This window comes from Myodes glareolus, chromosome 6 (genome assembly GCF_982192425.1).
Source record: "Myodes glareolus chromosome 6, mMyoGla1.1, whole genome shotgun sequence".
Taxonomy (NCBI): Eukaryota; Metazoa; Chordata; class Mammalia; order Rodentia; family Cricetidae; genus Myodes; species Myodes glareolus.
In genome coordinates, this window is record NC_142031.1 from 110,879,279 (window position 1) to 110,898,177 (window position 18,899).

Below are 18,899 nucleotides of genomic sequence, written 5' to 3' on the forward strand. Positions count from 1 at the left end.
TCTTCTGACGTTCTTAGGGCTGGTGGTGTATGTCAGTTGGTAGGGCACTTGTCTTGCACATGCAAGGCTGGGCTCTGGCCCTGGCAATGCCAAAGACAATAATCAGAAGAAAGTTCAACCTTGTTTTTAGGATTCAAAGAATGATATGCTTATTGAGTGAAAGTATGTTTTAAATTGATAAATACAAATACAACGAAACATACATGTCAAGCATTTGGTGAGCAGATTTAGCACAGGCTGGGCAACGTCAGACTTCCAAGCTGGGCACCTGTAGCTGCCCTGTTTAATGGGCACGGGAGAGCGCTATCATGTATTTGATACCTCCTAGCTTTCCCTGGGACTCCCCCAGTTCCTCACTCTCGGCCAGAGGACTTGTGGGTCTCTTTAGCGGTACTGGGTGGGAGGCACAGTCACTCCGTGGCTGATCTTATTTCCCTCCTCTCTTGCTCTTTTCCACAAAGGCACCTTCCTTCTTTCCTGCAATGGACATGGGGAGGGGTGGGGGAGGTTAGGTATTGTTTATCTGCAACCAAACTGCAACAGGGCGATGTTCATTCACTTTGCTAATAACTCTGGTGACACTCTTCATGGAGGAATGAGCACAGGGAGGCTGAGAAAGTCCAGGGCTTTTGCTCCCCCACTTTTTACCCATCCCCTTTTAGCTCCAATCTGCAGTTTTGTCATTTCTATTTCAGGAACCAGAGTTGGGCAATGCTCTGCAATCAGATCACATGATACAGGATTTGAAAGAAAGTCTCCGTGATTCTGGTGTAAAAGCTACTGTCAAAGGGAAGCTTGGGGGATCTTGTGAATAGCTGTGGGAGAAGACTTAGAAGAGGGAAGAGGAAGGGAGAAGGGGAGAGCCACCTTTGGGGCACCTACTATGTGCCAGGCAGTGGCTATTTCTCGGCTCATTCTCTCTGCACAGCAGACTGCTTTTGTGTGTGAGCAAACTGAGGCTTAGGGAAGGGAAACTGTTCCCAGTCACAGAGCCCAGTCTGTATGCTACAGCTGGGGTTCCAAGTTCTGGGTTCTGGAGTTCTGGGTTCCAAGTCTCCTATCCTTTCCTCTAAATCTTGCTTGAATTGGTGGAGGTAAACGTGATTTGGATATGATGCGGAGTACCCCTGAGGGTGTTTACAGGTGAAGTGTAGAATGGGATCTGTCTTCCTAGGGTGTTTGGGATGGGTCAGGCAGGCCTGCTCCACCTGGACATGGCTGGACAGGTTGGGAAGATGGTTCACCCATCAGCTGCAGGTGTGATGGGAGATGGGACATTTTTGGGGAGTGGTAGCTAAGAAACGAGGAACATGTTAAAGAATGCATGTCAGGATGTATGATCTACATGCATGGGCTCTGGGTTCTGACCCCAACACTGAAGAATCAGAAAAAAATAGGTGCAGTACCTGGCCCCAGGAGGTGCTTAGTGCAGAGCCACCCGCCCCCTTGTGACGTTTTGCTGAGAGCTGAAGGTGAGCTGTCTGGGAAGGACGGAAGGCTTTCCAAGTCTCTGGATGGGTAGCAGTCAAGCTAGCATTCCTGTGACTTCATACTAGAGTAATAAAGTCTTATCTGTGTGCTCTGCCCGTCTTTGGACTCCTGGAACATCACCAGGCTTGATAAGGTGCTGTGGGTAGAGCTGTGGCCTTGGGCACGGTCACCAGCGATGCCACGGTATTGGATGTTCTCAGGGACATATTTGCAGCCGGGCGTTTTTATTTCAGCCATTTAGATAAGGTCCCAACTGTATACAAGTTTTGTAGCCAAAAGTCTTAGAGCTGGTGTGTGGATTAATATCCAGATCTCTGATTTGGTTCCATTAGTCAAACTTTTTTATGCCAACACCAAGCTGTTTTCATTACTGTAGCTTTATAATAGAGCTTGATATCAGGAATGGTGATGCCTCCAGAAGTTTCTTTATTGTACAGGATTGTTTTGGCTATTTTTGTTTTTTTGTTTGTTTGTTTTTCCATATGAAGTTGATTATTGTTCTTTCAAGGTCTGTGAAGAATTGTGTTGGGATTTTGATGGAGATTGCATTGAAATCTACAGATTGCTTTTGATAGGATTGCCATTTTTATTATGTTGATCCTACCCATCGAAGAGCATGGGAGAGTTTTCCATTTTATGATATCTTCTTCAACTTCTTTCTTCAAAGACTTAAAGTTCTTGTTGAATGGGTCTTTCACTTCTTTGGTTAGTGTTGCCATAAGATATTTTATGTTATTTTTGACTATTGTGAAGGGTGATGTTTCTCTGATTACGTTCTCAGCTTCTTTATCATTTGTATATAGGTGGGATACTGATTTTTTTTTATTTGATCTTGTATCCTGCCACATTACTGAACATTTTTATCAGCTGTAGGAATTCACTGGTAGAGTTTTGGGGTGACTTATGTATACTATTATATCATCTGCAAATAGCAAAAGTTTGACTTCTTCCTTTCCAATTTGTATCCCTTTGCTTTCCTTTTGTTGCCTTATCGCTGTAGCCAGAACTTCTAGACCTATGTTGAATAGATATGGGGAGAATGGACAGCCTTGTTTTGTTCCTGATCACTTTGAATTTCTTCCCATTTGATTTGATGGTGACTGTCGGCTTGCTATGTATTGCTTTTTTTTTTTTTATCATGTTTAGATATGTTCTTTGTATCCCTGATCTCTCCAAGACCTTTATCATGAAGGGGTGTTGGATTTTGTTGAGTGCTTTTTCAGCATCTAATGAGATGATCATATTGGGTTTTTTTTTCCAGTTTATTTATATGGGGGATTACATTGATAGATTTTCGTATGTTGACCCATCCATGTATCTCTGGGATAAAGCTGACTTCATCATGGTGGATGATTTTTTTGATGTGTTCTTGGATTCAGTTTCCCAGTATTTTATTGAGTATTTTTGCATAAATGTTTATGAGGGAGATTGGTCTGTAATGCTCTTTCTTGGTTGAGTCTTTGTGTGATTTCGGTATCAGGGTAACTGTGGCCTCATAAAAAGAGTCTGGCAATGTCTCTTCTGTTTCTACTGTGTGGAACACTTTGAGGAGTATAGGTATTAGCTCTTTTTTGAAGTTATGATAGAATTCGGGCCCTGAGCTTTTTGTTTGTTTGTTTGTTGAGAGACTTTTGATGACTGCTTCTATTTCCTTGTAGGTTATAGGTCTATTTAAATTGTTCACCTGGTCTTGATTTAATTTTGGTATGTGGTCACTTTCCAGAAAATTGTCCATTTCTTTTACATTTTCCAATTTTGTGGCGTACAGGCTTTTGTAATATGATCTAATAATTCTCTGGATTTCCATGGTGTCTGATGTTGTGTCCCCCTTTTCATTTCTGATTTTGTTAATTTGGGTGTTCTGTCTCTGCCTTTTGACTCTTTTGGATAAGGCTTTGAGGATTTTCTCAAAGAACCAGTCTTTGTTTCATTGATTCTTTGTATTGTTTTCTTTGTTTCTATTTTTTTGATTTCAGCCCTCAATTTGATTATTTTCTGTCATCTACTCCTCCTGAGTGAGTCTGCTTCTTTTTGTTATAGAGCTTCAGGTGAGCTGTTAAGTACCTAGTGTGGGATTTCTCCGTTTTCTTTATGCAGGCACTTAGCGCTATGAACTTTCCTGTTAGCACATCTTTCATAGTGTCTCATAGGTTTGGTTATGTTGTGCGTTTATTTTCATTGAATTCTAGGAGGTGTTTTATTTCTTTATTTCTTTCTTGACCCAGGGGTGGTTCAACTGAGCACTGTTCAATTTCCATGAATTTGTAGACTTTCTGCAATTAGTGTTATTAAATTCTAACTTTAAACTGTAACTGATCCAATAAGATACAGGAGGTTATTCCATTTTTTTTTTTTTTTGTATCTGTTGAGGTTTGCTTTGTTGAGTATATAGTCAGTTTTAGAGGAGGTTCCATGAGGTGCTGAGAAGAAGGTACATTCTTTTGTGTTTGGGTGAAATGTTCTATAGATGTCTGTTAAATCCATTTGAGTCATAACATCTGTAAGTTCTCTTATTTATCTGTTAAGTTTCAGTCTGGTTGATCTGTCTGTTGGGGAGAGTCTCCTACTATTAGTGTGATTTAAGCTTTAGAAATGTTTCTTTTACATATGTGGGTGCTCTTGTATTTGGGGCATAAATGTTCAGGATTGAAACTTCATCTTGATGGATTGTTCCTATGATGAGTATAACATGTCTTTCTCCATCTCTTTTGATTAATTTTAGTTTGAAGTCTATTTTGTTAGCTATTAGGATAGGTACACCTGCTTGTTTCTTAGGTCCATTTGATTGTAAAATTTTTTCCCAACCCATTAGTCTGAGGTGTTATCTGTCTGTGAGGTTGAGGTGTATTTTTTTTGTATATAACAGAAGGATGGATCCTGCTTTCGTATTCATTCTCTTATCTTGTGTTTTTACAGTTGAATTGAGTCCATTGATATTAAGAGTCGTTAACGACCAGTGATTGTTAATTCCTGTTATTTTTCAGTGGCAGTGTTTATGCGGTTCCCTTCTCTGGGGTTTGCTGGTGTGAGGTTATCTGTTGCCTGTGTTTTTGTGGGTGCAGTTAGCTTCCTTGGGCTGGAGTTTTCCTCCTAATACTTTCTGTAGAGCTGGATTTATGGATAGGTATAGTTTAAATCTGGTCTTTTCAAGGAGTATCTTGTTTTCTCCATCGATGGTTATTTCAAGCTTTGCTGGGTATCGTAGTCTGGACTTGCATCCATGGTCTCTTAATGTCTATAGCACATCTGTCCAGGAATTCCTGGCTTTCAGAGTTTCCATTGAAAAGTTGGGTTTAATTCTGATAGGTCTGCCTTTATATGCTACTTGACCTTTTCCTTTGCAGCTCTTAATATTCTTTCTTTATTTTGTCTGTTTTGTGTTTTAATTATTATGTGGCAAGGGGACTTTTTTTTTTTTTTTTGGTCCAGTCTGTTTGGTGCTAGAAAGTAGGCTCTTGACGAAGAACTCTCCATTAATTATGTAAATTGATATACTGTGAGTGAGATAACGTGGCAATAAATCGTCACAATTATCCAGGATTTGATTTAGGAGTTTTTTTTCCATCATGTCTTGCTTTTTAAGAAGAACATACACGGCAAAGGTGGACACGCCCTTCTTTTCTCCTGGGTTCTTCTCCGTGGAGCGCATTCGATCGTCATGCACTCGTTTTTGCACTTCTCCGCTCCCTCTTTGTTCCTCCCTCAGGGCCGGCATGGGCATGAGAGTCATCTAAATAAGGGCACTCTAAGGTCTAGAGTGAGCACAGCCAGCAGAGACACCTTACACTCATTTCTTAATGTTAGCAGCTATTTTTTAGACCCATGGTTGGGTGACAAACTAGGTTCAGTGTGTGTGTCTCAGTGTGTGCTAGGATTTTACTATGTAGCCCGACCCTCTGACTCCCAACTGCTCAGATTACAAATGTGCACCATCATTGGACAGTGGTGGCTCACACCTTCAATCTCAGCACTCGGGAGGCAGAGGCAGGTAGATCTCTGTGGGCTTGAGACCAGCCTGGTCTACAAAGTGAGTTCCAGGACAGCCAGGGCCACACAGAGAAATCCTGTCTCCAAAAACTGAACAAATAAGCTAAAAATATATATTGCACCATCATATCTGGAAGGTTTGTTTTTTAAAATGAAAAAAGAATTGTGGAAAGTATGGCATAATGTAAATTAGGGAATAACGTAATAAATATATACCACTTACTATCTGGCTCCACAAACTTTCTCTCTTTCTGTCTCCCTCCCTTTCTCCCTTCCTCCTTCTTTCCTTCCTTCCATCCTTTCTTTCATTCTTTTTTTCTAGACAGATTTCTCTGTGTAGACCACCACGCCCGGTCTACAACATTTTTAAATCAGAACCAACACTTAGGAGCCAGAATCTTTTGCCTTCATTACCCTGAACATCATTAGAAAAAATGTGTTTCTCTGAGAATTAGATGAGAACATAAAGAGAACTGGACAGCTGCCCCTGGCACGAGGTAAATTCCCCAGTCCCTTCAGCATGGTTGTGAGTGGGTTCACTTCTGACACAGCAGAGCCTGGGTACCAAGCCTGGGGTAACTCAGCGCTCCTGGAGGAGAGATGTGGTTAGCATGCTGAGATGGGGCAGGAACTGTGGAGCTTAGAAGCGGGGAAGTGCTGGCCCCAGAGTTGCTCGCCTGGTGCATCCTCTGTAGCTCTCGTTTCCCTGGCCCCAGGTGATGAGTTAGTGTCCACAGCTGCACGGGCTGGCTTGAGTCAGGAGCTGGGATTCAGGTGGCTTGTGTGCGTTCCTCTGGGCTCTCCAGAGTTTGATATGGCTGACAATACCCAACTTTGAATTTCCTGTCTTCCTCTCCCACCCTCCTCGGAGCTTCACAGTGAGTAGTGTTCATCAGCTTCAGCCAAGAAGCTGGGATGGGATATGTCTTCTCCTTTACACACATCTCTCACCCATTGATTCTTGCTCTTGAGAACTGATTTTATCTGTTCTCATTGTCCCAGCTTCCTGACCCTTTCTGTCACTCTCTCTTGTCAGCCCTCTTCCGGCCCCTTCCACCTCTGGCTCCTCCACAGCCAACCAATCAGATCGTGTCACTCACTAACCACGGCCAGTTCATACTCGTGTGCCTTCCCTAGCCAGGAAGTGGTCCGCATAGCCTCTTGGCTACACAGTCCAACATGGCCTCTGTAGAACCATTGTTCTCCGTGTTCTCCTCAACCCTCAGGCCTGTCACCTGACTTCAGTTCCTCAGAGGCACACACTAGGCTGTCTTCCCCTAGGTCCGACCTGAAGGCTCCTTCACTCCTTCCGACCACACAGCTCTTTCTTCCTGCCACACCCAGCCAGTTCCTAATTATTCCTTGTGTCCCAGTCTAGACCCAATGTCCCCCTATAGGGGCACATCCCCACTCTCCTGTTGGGGTGCTGAGCGTGCTGAGGGATCACCTGCTGTGAGCTCCTTGGTCTCCCCGTGTCCCTCCTGGCATGCTCTTCTTATTCACGTGGGCTCTGGCAGCGCACTGAGCACTGCTCACTTGAGAGAATAATTGGTTTATCTTCATTTTACATACGAGGAGTTGAATTCAGAAATTAATTAGTTTGCCTGGACTCAGGATTTAAGGCCAGACCCACAAACCGTATGATTTCTTTCCAGTCCAGCTGCTATGCACGGAGCTTGGAAAGGAAGCAAATTCCCAAGGGTGAGTCCGGCTTTCCCCTCACTGCTCAGCTTTGTTCGCTTCTCATCCTCCCGCTTGCTGTGCCGCATCACCCGGCGGCAGTTAATTAATTACATCACCTGAAAGGGTGAGCATCTGTAATTGCTTAGTCATTTTCCCTCTCAGCCTCTCTGGGCTGTTCTGTGGGATGAAGATACGATGCCAGAAATGAATGTGTTAGGAGCAGGTGTGGTGGGGGGAGGGCGGTCCGGTCACTTGGGGAATCATGCGCAGTTAGCATCATGCTCCAGCTTCAATTCCTTTTGCAGTTTACAAATATGAAGCCATCTACATCTTCTTTGCAACTAAGTAAAAGAGAATTCAATATATATACATATATTGTATATATATATATATATACACACATACACATATACACACACATACACACACACACACATACACACACACAGAGCCCTTTTTCATTACAGCCATCCCTTCTTAACTTCAGAGGACATGGTCCAAGGTCTCCAATGTGTGATAAAACTGAGCATAGTATCAGTACTCTGTTGACTCTTTTTGTCATGTCCACGTGTATGGTAAAGTTCTATCTATAAACCAGGCAGAGTAGAAGGTAAACTACTAACAAAATCGATCAATATACTGCAATTAAATCATGACTCACTGTGAAGTCATGTAAATGGCTATCTTACCATGCTGCGCCCATTCCTTCATCAGGGCACGTGAGGTGAGCAGCTAAGGACTTACACTTGCTGTGACCATAACTTGATAGTCAGATACTGACAACAATTAGCGCCATCTTTCCTGCAGTCTCACAGGTAGATTTGCCTTACTGTTGGTCTTAGCGCATGCTCTCTTCACTTTCCTTATTGCGAACTTACACTTTCCCATCAAAGGAAGCATGTTCAAGCATCTTTTGGGCACATCCAAGGTGCCATCGTCAGTCCCCCTTTGGGGATCATTATTAATTAAAATGGAAATTACTTGAACACAACCACTGGAATGTCACAAGTCAGTTTAACGGGGGCTGCTGTTAGGTGGCTCCCGGGTGAGTAGCGTATACACGGCGGATGCACTGGACAAAGGACGAGTCATAGCCCAGGAGTCCTGTCTGCAGGGCAGTCTACTGCATTCCTCAGAACGGTGAGAACTTAGGCTTTGGGGCTGTGGCTGACTTCAGGTAACTGAAATCATGGAAAACAGAGAGGAGATGACTATATCCTAAAAGTGAGGATGCCAGGTCTCAGTAGTTAAGAGATCTAGAATGTTTCCCCCCTTATTCAAGGTCGTGCATCACAGTGGTTGAGGTTTCCAGACTTTTCTGTCTGTTGCCCCAGGTTGTTGTAGTTTGGATCTAAGTTCATTTGTTAGTGACTAGGTTCCAAGCCTATGAGGCTACTAGGATGCAGTAGAGGTTAGGTTATTGGAAGCATGTCCTCAGGGGAACTATGGGGAACCTCTGCTTCTCTCTTCTTCACTTAACTCCCTGGCTCTGGTGAGGACCAGGATTCACCCACCACACACTGGTTACAGCGATGGAGCCAAGCAGCCGTGGAGTGAGATGACTGAAGTCCTGAGCCAAAATACTACCCCTTACATCAGCATGAACCTTCCTTCCCTCTCTCATTGGAAGCTGGTTTATCGTAGAGACTGCTGGCGCATCCTCGCTGGACATTGATCCTCAGTGGCCAGCGGTGGCTGTTTCCGGAGGCTCTGCTGCCAGTATTTTTGGAGCTTTCCTGGGGGAGCTGAGCGGAAGGACTGCTCATTTGTTAAGCAAGTGTGGATTAAGCTATGCAGGGCTCAGTAGGGGCTCGGGAAGGAGAGGAAGGATGGGTGTAGAGTTTCAGATGAGACAAGGCGGAATTGTTGAGCTGAGACCCTGTTCTACCCACAGTGCCCTGTGTCCCTTGGGTCCTTGACTTGTGAGTTCTCTGTGCTTTGTGTCTCTCTGACAAAAAAGGAAGACAGTAACCTAGAGAACAGGGTTGCAATGTTCTTGTTGCAAAGAACATTTCTTACCTCAATTAAGGAAACATCCTGAGGTAGAAGCTGAGTGGCTAGTTCAACCTTGGTGAGGACCCGGGTGGCATTCCCACCTGCTGCTGTCTCAACAGCCTGAGTTTTCTTGGTTCTATATGTTAGTTTATGTTATAGACAACAAGATCCACGTGTAGACAAATGACCTGTTACACGTGACTCCTTTTAAGTGGGAGGAAAATCTTCCCAGTATAGCATTCCCTGGGTCTCAATGAACAAAATTGCTCCTCAGACCTTAAGGAAAAATATAATGACTATAACTGGGTGAGAGATGAGTCAAGGCTCATGGTAGGACCTGACCTAGACCTCCCTCCCTGCAGCCCATGACTCTTCAGCACCTGCACAAAACCAGAGTGTCCTAAGGTGCCCATACTCCGGGTGAGGGGGGTTCTAGCCTGCCAGGAGTGTTCTAAGGTGCCCACACTCTGGGTGAGGGGGGTTCTAGCCTGTCGGACACAGAACACAGCTTCATGCCTGGGGAATAGGGGCTGAGGACCACCCCCCTCCTCTGACTGTCCTCAAGCTAGACCTTAGAAGGTAGGAAGCAGGGTCTCCAGGGAGCAGTCAGCAGGCAGATGAGAGGCAGCAGCAGGGGCCTGCATTCTGGGACTCTAGGAGGCAGTTTCCAAAATAAAACCTTGGCCATGGGCTTGGAACTGTGACCCTGGAGGAGGTGGGCTGTCCAAAAGCAGCAGGCTTTCCCGCTGTGAAGTGCCAAGAGGGCAGTGCCAGGAGGTTGGAAACGAAGTTGGTGTAGTTTTCAGACCTGCAGCTGGTGTACACACATTTGCCTCCCTTTTTAGCTGTAGCCGTAGCTAGTAAATCGAAGCCTTTTGAGAGAAACACCCCAACTACCGTAGCTTTAATCATCAATACAGATCTACATTTCTGTGTGCTGGTAATTCTTGCTTAACACCCCTGCAGTGGCAGCCTCTTTTTGTTTCTGTTGACTAGCTTTTTCTTTTTCCTTCTGCCATTTGGTTTTTAAAATTTGAATTAAGTTTCTTTGGAGAATTTTCTACATGTTTGGCGTAGTCACACCACTTCTATTCCCTGCCCCCCTCCAACTCTTCCTATGTCCCCTGACTCCCTCTCAGATGCATGGCCTCGCCTTTAATTATTGTTACATATGCACATGTGGGTGCACATAAACTCAACCTGTTAAATTCATTCAGTGTTGCTCGTGTTTGTGTGTGTGTGTGTGTGTGTGTGTGTGTGTGTTCAAAGCCGACCACTTCGTGGACTCTTTTTAATGTCCCCATCTTATTTCTGGGGCCATGTCAAAATCAATTCTTTTGTTCCTGAGCACTTCTGCACAATGGGTTTCCACCGTTGCCTGGTGTCTAGAATTCTGTAAAGCCAGTGGCCTTTAAAATAAACTGTCAGAAGATGGGTGCCCTGATGGCATTGCTGCTCCTGCTGTCCCGGATGATCAGGATAAGCTGCTAGGGCACATTCTATGAACAGATGTCCTGTTGTGTCTGGGTCCCCATGACTGTACCCTTTTATGCCTATGCAGACATTGCCAATCGACCTCAGCTGTCTTGCTCCTCACCGTACTTTATTGACTGAACTATCCTTCCAGCGCAGAAAAGATTTTTATAATCTTTAAATTTTATATACTTTATTATATATATATATATATATATATGAATATTTTGCCAGATATATGTACCTGCACCATGTGCATGCCTAATTGCCCATAGGGGCCAGAAGAGGGCGCCAGAATCCTTTGGAAGTGGAGTTAGAAACAGGAATCAAACCCAGGTCTTATGCAAGAGCAACAGGTGCTCTAAACCACTGCGCTAACTCTCAAGCTCCATCATTTATTTCCAGTCATAGGAATTGAACTTAGACCTCACATATGCTAGGTTAGTCCCCTCCTATTCAGCTATTGTCTCAGTCTTTAACCAGGATTTTAAATGGCTTTTGGTTTTGGAACTTTTAGTGCATACAGGACTGTAAGATTGGAAGCTGAACAAGTTCATTGGCCTGTGGTTTTCCACTTGCTGGTACTGGGGGATCTCTGTTACAGGGTAATCCTTGCCAAGGTCTGAGGGGTGACGTTAGAGCTACGGGCGCAGCGCCAAGCTATTTTGGGTCTGTGCTTGAGGACAGTTCCCCCGAGGGGCATAGGAGCCTCTCCTGCTGCTTTGGGTCATGCAGTGTTAGCAGGAAGAGGAGATGGGCAAGGATCCCATTCGAGATTATTTTGCACAGGGTCAAATGGACATCTATTTTCTCTTATCGCCCTCTGTCCCTAGCAGGACCTTCTGAACTGAAGATTATTAAATTTGTCCAGTGTTTGGCCTCCAAAAGATGCATCACTATCTTGGAAACCAGTAAGGTGATCTCTTCACAGGACGGACAGAGGTGAAGGCCCCCTGCCCTGCCCCTGCCCTGTAGCTTGATCAGGAAGACATGGTGTGTCTCCTAAGTCAGGGCTGTAGGACAGCTCCATGCTACCCTCAGTCTTGGCCATGGGCCTGTGTGTGTGGATAAGCTTGTGTTCCCTTCTCAAAGCTATGGCTGTCCCTAAAGACCTTGCTGGGTTCAGCAAGCCTTGGAGACCTGTCACCTCCATTTCTGCCACAAATACTTATGTCTTTGGGGTTCAAGGTGGACGTGGGGCCTTTTAGCAATCTTAGGTTAGTCTGGCCGAGATTTTCCTTTTAAAACAACTTAACTTTAGCTTAGAACAGCTTTGGTGTTTAGTGGATTTTGTTTGGGGAACACTGCAGTGTAATGAAGTAGTGTTTGCCAATCGTCGTAGTCACATTAGACTCCTGGTAGGTCCCTCAGTGTTCCTCTGTCTTAGTTACAGGTTGTGACCCACAGTACTGTTCTTATGTGTGCAGTCAAGGGAGTCCACACATTAACCATCCCAAACCAAACTCATTTCCAGTGACCTGACGGGAGGCGACAGCTAGAGAAAAATGTTAGGGACTGCTGGGTTAATGAGAATCCTGACAGATCCTGCTGGCGCTTAACTGCAGACTCAGTCTATAGGTCTAAAGCATAGTGGCCTAAGGAGATGCATATGTAGATACCATGCTGTTAACACACAGGTTTAAAAATTTAGACATAGTATTTATGCATCTTTACGAGGAACATTGAAGTTATTCAGTACACGTAACTAACGGATGATAGGGAAATCAGAGACACACACACTGTTTCTTCCAACATTAAGTACTGCGCACTCTTGCAATCATTTCTAAGTATGCCATGGACCACGGTACTCTCAAAATCAGCCATGTATTGAAGGTCTGGACGTAATTCCTCTTTGTGTGTGTGTGTGTGCCATGTGTGGGTACCCTTGAAGGCTGGGAGAAGGCATTGGATTCCCTGGAGCCTGAGTTGCAGGCAGTTTGAGTGCCCAACATGAATGCTGGAGCAATATCCAGATCCTCTGCCATGGCCCAATGCACCCACTACTGCCATACCAGCGCTCCTGCCCTTGGATTTCTTTTTATCCCACACTCCCGTCTCAGCCCTCGGTGACCACTCTTCCAGTGAGAGTGATTTAGATTCCCCACAAATGAATGAGAACACGTCATGTTTATCTTTCCATGTCTGGGTTATTTTACTTAACTCATTGCCCTCTAGTTAATATCTACGCTGCTACAAATGACATGGTTTCATTTTTATAACCATGTGTATATTCCATGTGTATATACATGCATCTATCTCACATGCTTTTAATCCTTCCTCTGCTAACGGTAATCTGGGCTGGTTTTGTTCTCGTCCTTGAGAATACTACTGTAAGGAGCATGGAGGTGCAGGTATCTGCCGCCTCCCTTGAATAACAGCGTCGTCTGTCTCGGATACCAGCAAGGCTGTTGGATACTGTGATAGTTTGATTTCTAGTTTCCCACGATGGCCATGATAGCTTATATCCCCTCAGCTGTGTACAAGTTCCCTTCCCTCCACATCTCAACAACATTGGCTATTTTTTTGTCTGACAGTGGCCATTTCTGGGGGGTGAAACAATATCTCATGGAGCTTTGATTTGTGTTTTCCTGATTATATATACATATATATATGCATATATAAATAAATATATAAACACATACATATAAATATATATATTTATAAATATATGTAAACACACACACACACGTGTGTGTGTGTGTTTGTTGACTGTCTTTCTGTTCTCCACTTTGGTTCTACAGCCCAGTTTTTAGTTACATTGCTTTTGTGGTATTCAGCTTTCGGAGCTCCTATGTATGCTGGGTGTGGCCCCTGCTGGAAGAACAGCTGACGGGCACTCCTCACTCTCCAGGCTGTCTGTCAACTCTGTTGGTTGTCGCCTTGGCTTTATAGACATCTCTTCATCTGAGAGTCCCACATGTCTCTTCTTTCCTTTGGTCTGAGCTTTTGGAGTCCTGTCGAAGTCAGCCATTGCTTTTGCTGACTGATGTCTAGCGGCTTTTCCTGCCTTCTCCTTGTCATAGTTCCAGGCTAACCCTCAGGACTTCATCCATTTGCAGATGACTTAAGCAGGGGAGGGAAGGGGGATCTTTTGCATATGTATAACCAACTATGACAGCAGCTTATCAAAGGCACTATCTTCTCGCCGTCGTATATTCTTGGCACCTTTGTCAGAACTCAGGTGGCTGTTTGATCATAGATTAATTTCTGGGCCTCTTCATGTTCTCTTCCATGGCCCTTTGTGTTGGGTTTTCAGCTATCACCATGCTGTTAGAATCACTATAGCTTTACAGTTAGTGAGTCAGACAACTAGTTCCTGTACCCATCTATCCTAGTCTCACAGGCCAGGCGAGCTTGAGATGTATTGTGTAGTCTAGGTGGGCCTCAAACTCACAGCCCCCCACCTCACCTCCCCAAGGGGCGACCCTGCAAGTGTATACACCACCAGCTCTGGAGTATGATTTGGAGTGAGGTGTTTTCTTCAAGACTGCTTTGATTACCCTGGAACTAACACAATTAGTGTTCGTTTGTTTGCTTCTTCCCTCTCTATATCTGCCAGGAGGACCTCACTCTGCATCCATTGACTTGGGACTCACTGAATAGCCCAGGCTGACCTTGAACTTGTGGCATTCCTTCCTTCTGTTCCAACTTTGCGAGGGCTGGTATATTACAGGTGAGGCTGGCAGAGGGCTTCTTAGTTCTGTTCCAGAACATTCACTATTGTGGTATGAAAATGGTGCTAGGTTTGTCTACTGACTGTTTTGTTTTGTCACTTTACTGTATTTGTTTGTTAAGTTCTAACAGCTTTTTTTAAATTCATTTTTTAGTTCAACACATAATGTGCAGGCTTCATCTGATGGCAATTAGGTTTCCCTCCACATAAGATCACACCGTCTGCATGCGCCTAATTTAACTGTCCTCTCTCCCTTGCTCAGTTGCTCCTGCAAAGATGCTAGTGGCATGGGCACCCTAGTCTTGCTCCTGATCTTAGAGAAAACACAGGCAGCTTCTCCCTAAGCACTGTGATTGATTTGACCGTGGGTTGTTCACGTACTGTCTTGAGGTGTGCCCTACACTCTGTCTGTGGAGAGTTTCTCTTTGCACAAGGGCTGTTGAAGTTGCTTTTGTAGAGACAGCTGGACAATGGCAGTTCTGCTGGGTTTGTGCTTTTGCATTGGCTATAGTGCCTGTTGGCCACCCAGTATCTGCAAAAGGGGGGAGTCATCTGTTCACCATTCACCAACTCAAACATCAGAATCCTTCTCCTCCCTCTCCATCTTCAACCTGTTTTCTTCCCTCACTCTTCCTTCTTTCCTACCCTTTCTCTCTCCATCCTTTTCCCCTCCCTTCCTCTATTCCTCTTTCTCTGACTTATACGCACACAGGTACACACACACACACACACACACACACACACACAAAAGCAATTAGGTAAGGAAGAAGCAGACAGAATTTAACATAGTCATTTACCCATTCATTTATTCCCAGAATATTTTCTGAGCCTGCTCTGGGTGCTGAGTGGTCCAGCCCTGAGATAAGCAGAACACAATAGCCATGGTCCCCACTCCATGGAATTTCTACTCTAGACTGAAGGGGCAGGCAATGAACAAAGAAAAGAACAAGCTAGAGAAAGTTGTATGAACATGTACTCTCCATCTTAATTGTGCCATTGTGGCAGAAGTGCCACTCACATGGAGCTACGTTTGCTGAGGAGGTGGCAAATGTGCCTCTAGGGCTTTGACTGGGCATGCACCTGGCCTCTTGAAGGCACAGCAAAAAGGCTCGAAGGTGAGGTTGGCAGGATAGGAGACAGGGACACGGTCATGGAGCTGTAGAACCTGGGTGAGCAGGTCAGGAGCCTTGAAGGCTTTTAAGCAAGAATGATATGGGAATTTATCCCCGACCCAGTTAAATGACCCACAGTGCCCAGCCACATATTGTGGCTATGTTCTATGGACCTCACTGGGATGCTGGCTGGAATGTTTGTGTGGCACACGCCTGCTGTGGCATAGCTGGCTGTTCACCACCCCCTTAAACAAGCCATGCTGAGGGCATTGTTACCGACAGCTCTCCGTGAAAGAGTCACCACGTGACATAACTCACTCCAGATCACCCAGGGGAGGGCAGCACCCAGCTCCCTGTCCATATTTCTTCCTGGAATTGAGGCCTTGCCTGACAATTAATTAATCAGCCTATCAATCTACTTTTGTGTCTCCATCATGGTATGTGTATACACGTCTATTTATGCATATGTGTATGTGTGTGCACAGTACACATACAATGTGGGTGTGCACGTAGGTGGGGATCCAAGGTTGGCATCAGACATCTTCTTCAATCACTGCATGTCATTTTTGGAGACAGTCTCTCAGTGAACCTGGAGCTCACTGATTTGACTAAACCAGCTAGCCAGCAAACTCTAGGGGTCCTCTTGTCTCTACTTCTCCAGAGTTAGGATTGCATCCTTGCGGGCACCACTAAGGGCATTTTACATGGACGCTGGGGATCCAATTCAGTCATACTGAATTGTGGAGCCATTCCCCGGTGCCTCGGCCAGCAGCTTTGTTAAGAATCTGTTTTGTTTCACATGGATATTGCAGTACTTTTGCATTGCCCTAGCTAGTGGAAGACTGACCAGCGTTCTGTATGTCTTTCTTTTTATTAGGGAAAATTATAAAATGTGCAGCTCTGTCATTAAGTGTATAATTCACTGCCACTAAGGACATTCTCTCTGTTGTGAAGCCACTACCGTTATCCAGCTCTGGAATTTTCCACCACAAGCCAGAATTCTCTAGCCATTAAGCACTTACTTTTCCCTGATTCCCCCACCTTCCAGCCCAGTGCTCCAGTCTCCACGATCATTGCGAATTTGTCTATTCCGGATCATTCCTAGATATGGACTCTTACAATATTTGTTCTTTTATGAAGGCTGCATTGTTTAGCATGAGGATAAATTCCTTCACATTGCCGCATGTGTTGGAGCTGACTCCTTCCCATGGCTGACTAGGCCCATGGTGTGTATGAGCCACTCTGTGTCTCTGATCATATGTGGATCATGGGCTGGTTAATGCCCGGATCAGCTGGTTGTCCACTTCAGGGATACTTCCAAAAACCTGGGAATCCTAAGTGTACCTAGGATGGACCAAAGGCCCCTTAGCACCCAGACACGGGTGCTGAACTTGCAGCTAATTAACCTCAGCTGTCCTCTTAGCCTAGGATGAGCCTCTTCCCATGCTGACCACACCTAGGATCTGGTGTTCTTCCTGCCCTGCCGCAGCCATGGTGTTAACTGGGGTCTCCAAGGAGCCTATCTCATCATTGGCTTTTAAGCATCAAGTTACAGCTGGAAGTGAGGCCTGACCTTGAAATTCTACAGAATTTTAAGTGGCTCAGGATGGGGGAAGCATGCTGGTGGCCTGGGGCAGCACATACCAAATGGCTTCCAGTCTCTGTAGTAGAAACCCCACAGAGATGTTTTCATAGTTCCCACAGTCCATTCTCAGCCCCAGTCTCATCTCCCACCACCGTTTGCCCGTTTGCCCGTTAACAGCCCTTCCCCCACCTCTCCCCTGTGGGAAGATGCTGTGCTACATAAGGACCCTGTGCTTTAGGGAGGAGGCCTAGCCACAATGTGTGCTACCCTTCTGCCCACCCCGGCCTACCCAGGAGGAGGGGTTTCCATTGTTCCTCACTGAAACCAGTGTGACTGCTGGGGACTTAGTTAATAAGCATATGTAATTCTCTTCCAGTGTCTAGCCTGTCCCTCAGTTGGTCTGAATGGCCAATGGTCGCAGGAGAGCTTGGCTAAGCCCATTCTTAGGTAACCTGCCTCCTCGCTCATCACCAGGAAATGAATGAAGCTGTTGTTCCCTGTTCTTACTTTCAGCGAGAAGAGGAGATTCTGGTCCCCGCCTCAGTCAGTCTCTTGGAGCTATGGGGCTACTCATGACCATTTTTTCTTTTTCAGAACGGTTAATCTGGAAAACCCGGTGCTCCAGCAGGTGCTAGAGAGGAGGAATGAGGTCCTGTGTGTGCTGACACAGAAGATTGTGACCACGCAGAAGTGCGTGATATCTGAGCATGTGCAGACGGAGGAGAAGTGCGGAGGCATGGTGGGGATCCAGACCAAGATTGTGCAGGTGCCGTGTCCCAGCACGGGGACCTTTCCTGGAGTCGTCCTCAGCTAGAACTTGTCCTGCAGGGAGTTAGAAATGGGAATCAAGCTGGCTCTAGTAAAAAGACCTCCCCGACTCAGGCAGCTGAGCTCTTTGAGGCAGCTGGCCTTAGTTACCATGGGACCTAGGACCTGAGGGTGGTTTGAGCCTCGGTCCTTCCAAAAAAGTTATGAAGTAGCAAGGAAAATAATTCTCTGATTGGGGGTCACCGCAACATGAGGAAGGCTCACAGCATTAGGAAAGCTGAGAACCACTGCTCCCGTGGCTAGCTGGGCCTGGGCCAGACACTGCCCCTTATGGAGGTAGAGCGCTTCCGTCAAGGAAACTGTTTAGTCAGGCACCAGGAGGGCCAGGAACAAGAGGATCTGTCTGTCTATCATTTTCTATTTCTTCCAGATCCCAAGCTGACCCTGGAGCTGGTTCATTAGCCCTGAACTCTCTTCCTACACCTGACTTCAGGGCCTTCTGGGTAGTGCTGGCTTTTTCTAGAAGACTGTATTCGGCAGGGGCTGGTGGACATATAGTCTAAGTCTAGATCTGGGGCTGCTGGGTAGGCAGGCGTGCAACTGGACCACAGAATGGGAAAGGAGGACCTGATAGAGGTGGCTTCAGCTGGCCCTGCTGATACTTCTGTCTATGGTCACCACCTTCTTGAAGCTCTGGTCCTGGGAGTTGGCAGCCCAACTGCTGCTGCTGCTTCTTTTGAAGCAAGTCCTCATGCCAGGGGCAGATGGCTAAGCTAGGTTGTCTGTCTCCAGTGACTGGCCAACAAATAGATCTCTGGCTTCCTGTTCCTGAGTGTACTGCAGGAAGGGTTCATTCCTGCCCCATACTCCAGCCCTGCCCATCCATCTTTCTCCTATCTCAGGGTTTTTCTTCCAGCCTCTCCTACGTCTCTGATATCCCAGGTTTGTCTGTGCACAGAGCATCATCCATAGATGTGTGAACAGCTCAGTGAGCATTTCCCAGCCCAGCTTTATCCTGTTGGGATTTTCTCTGGGATTTTAAAATGGTTTCTCAAAGCCTGAGAAGGGAATTGGAAACGGATCCTGTTTATCTGCAGTCATGGATCCCTTAGCTCTGCTCTGAGCTACACAC

The 18,899-nt window shown here is 45.6% G+C and overlaps 1 protein-coding gene across 1 annotated transcript in view; it reads left to right on the forward strand.

The window, feature by feature from the left end:
- Window positions 1–18,899, forward strand: part of Gsdme (gasdermin E) — a 62,047-nt gene that overhangs the window by 17,305 nt on the left and 25,843 nt on the right. The window contains exon 4 of the mRNA XM_048440319.3: window positions 17,594–17,765. Within this exon, the coding sequence (XP_048296276.3) occupies window positions 17,594–17,765 (172 nt within the window). The remainder of the gene's footprint in view (window positions 1–17,593; window positions 17,766–18,899) is intronic.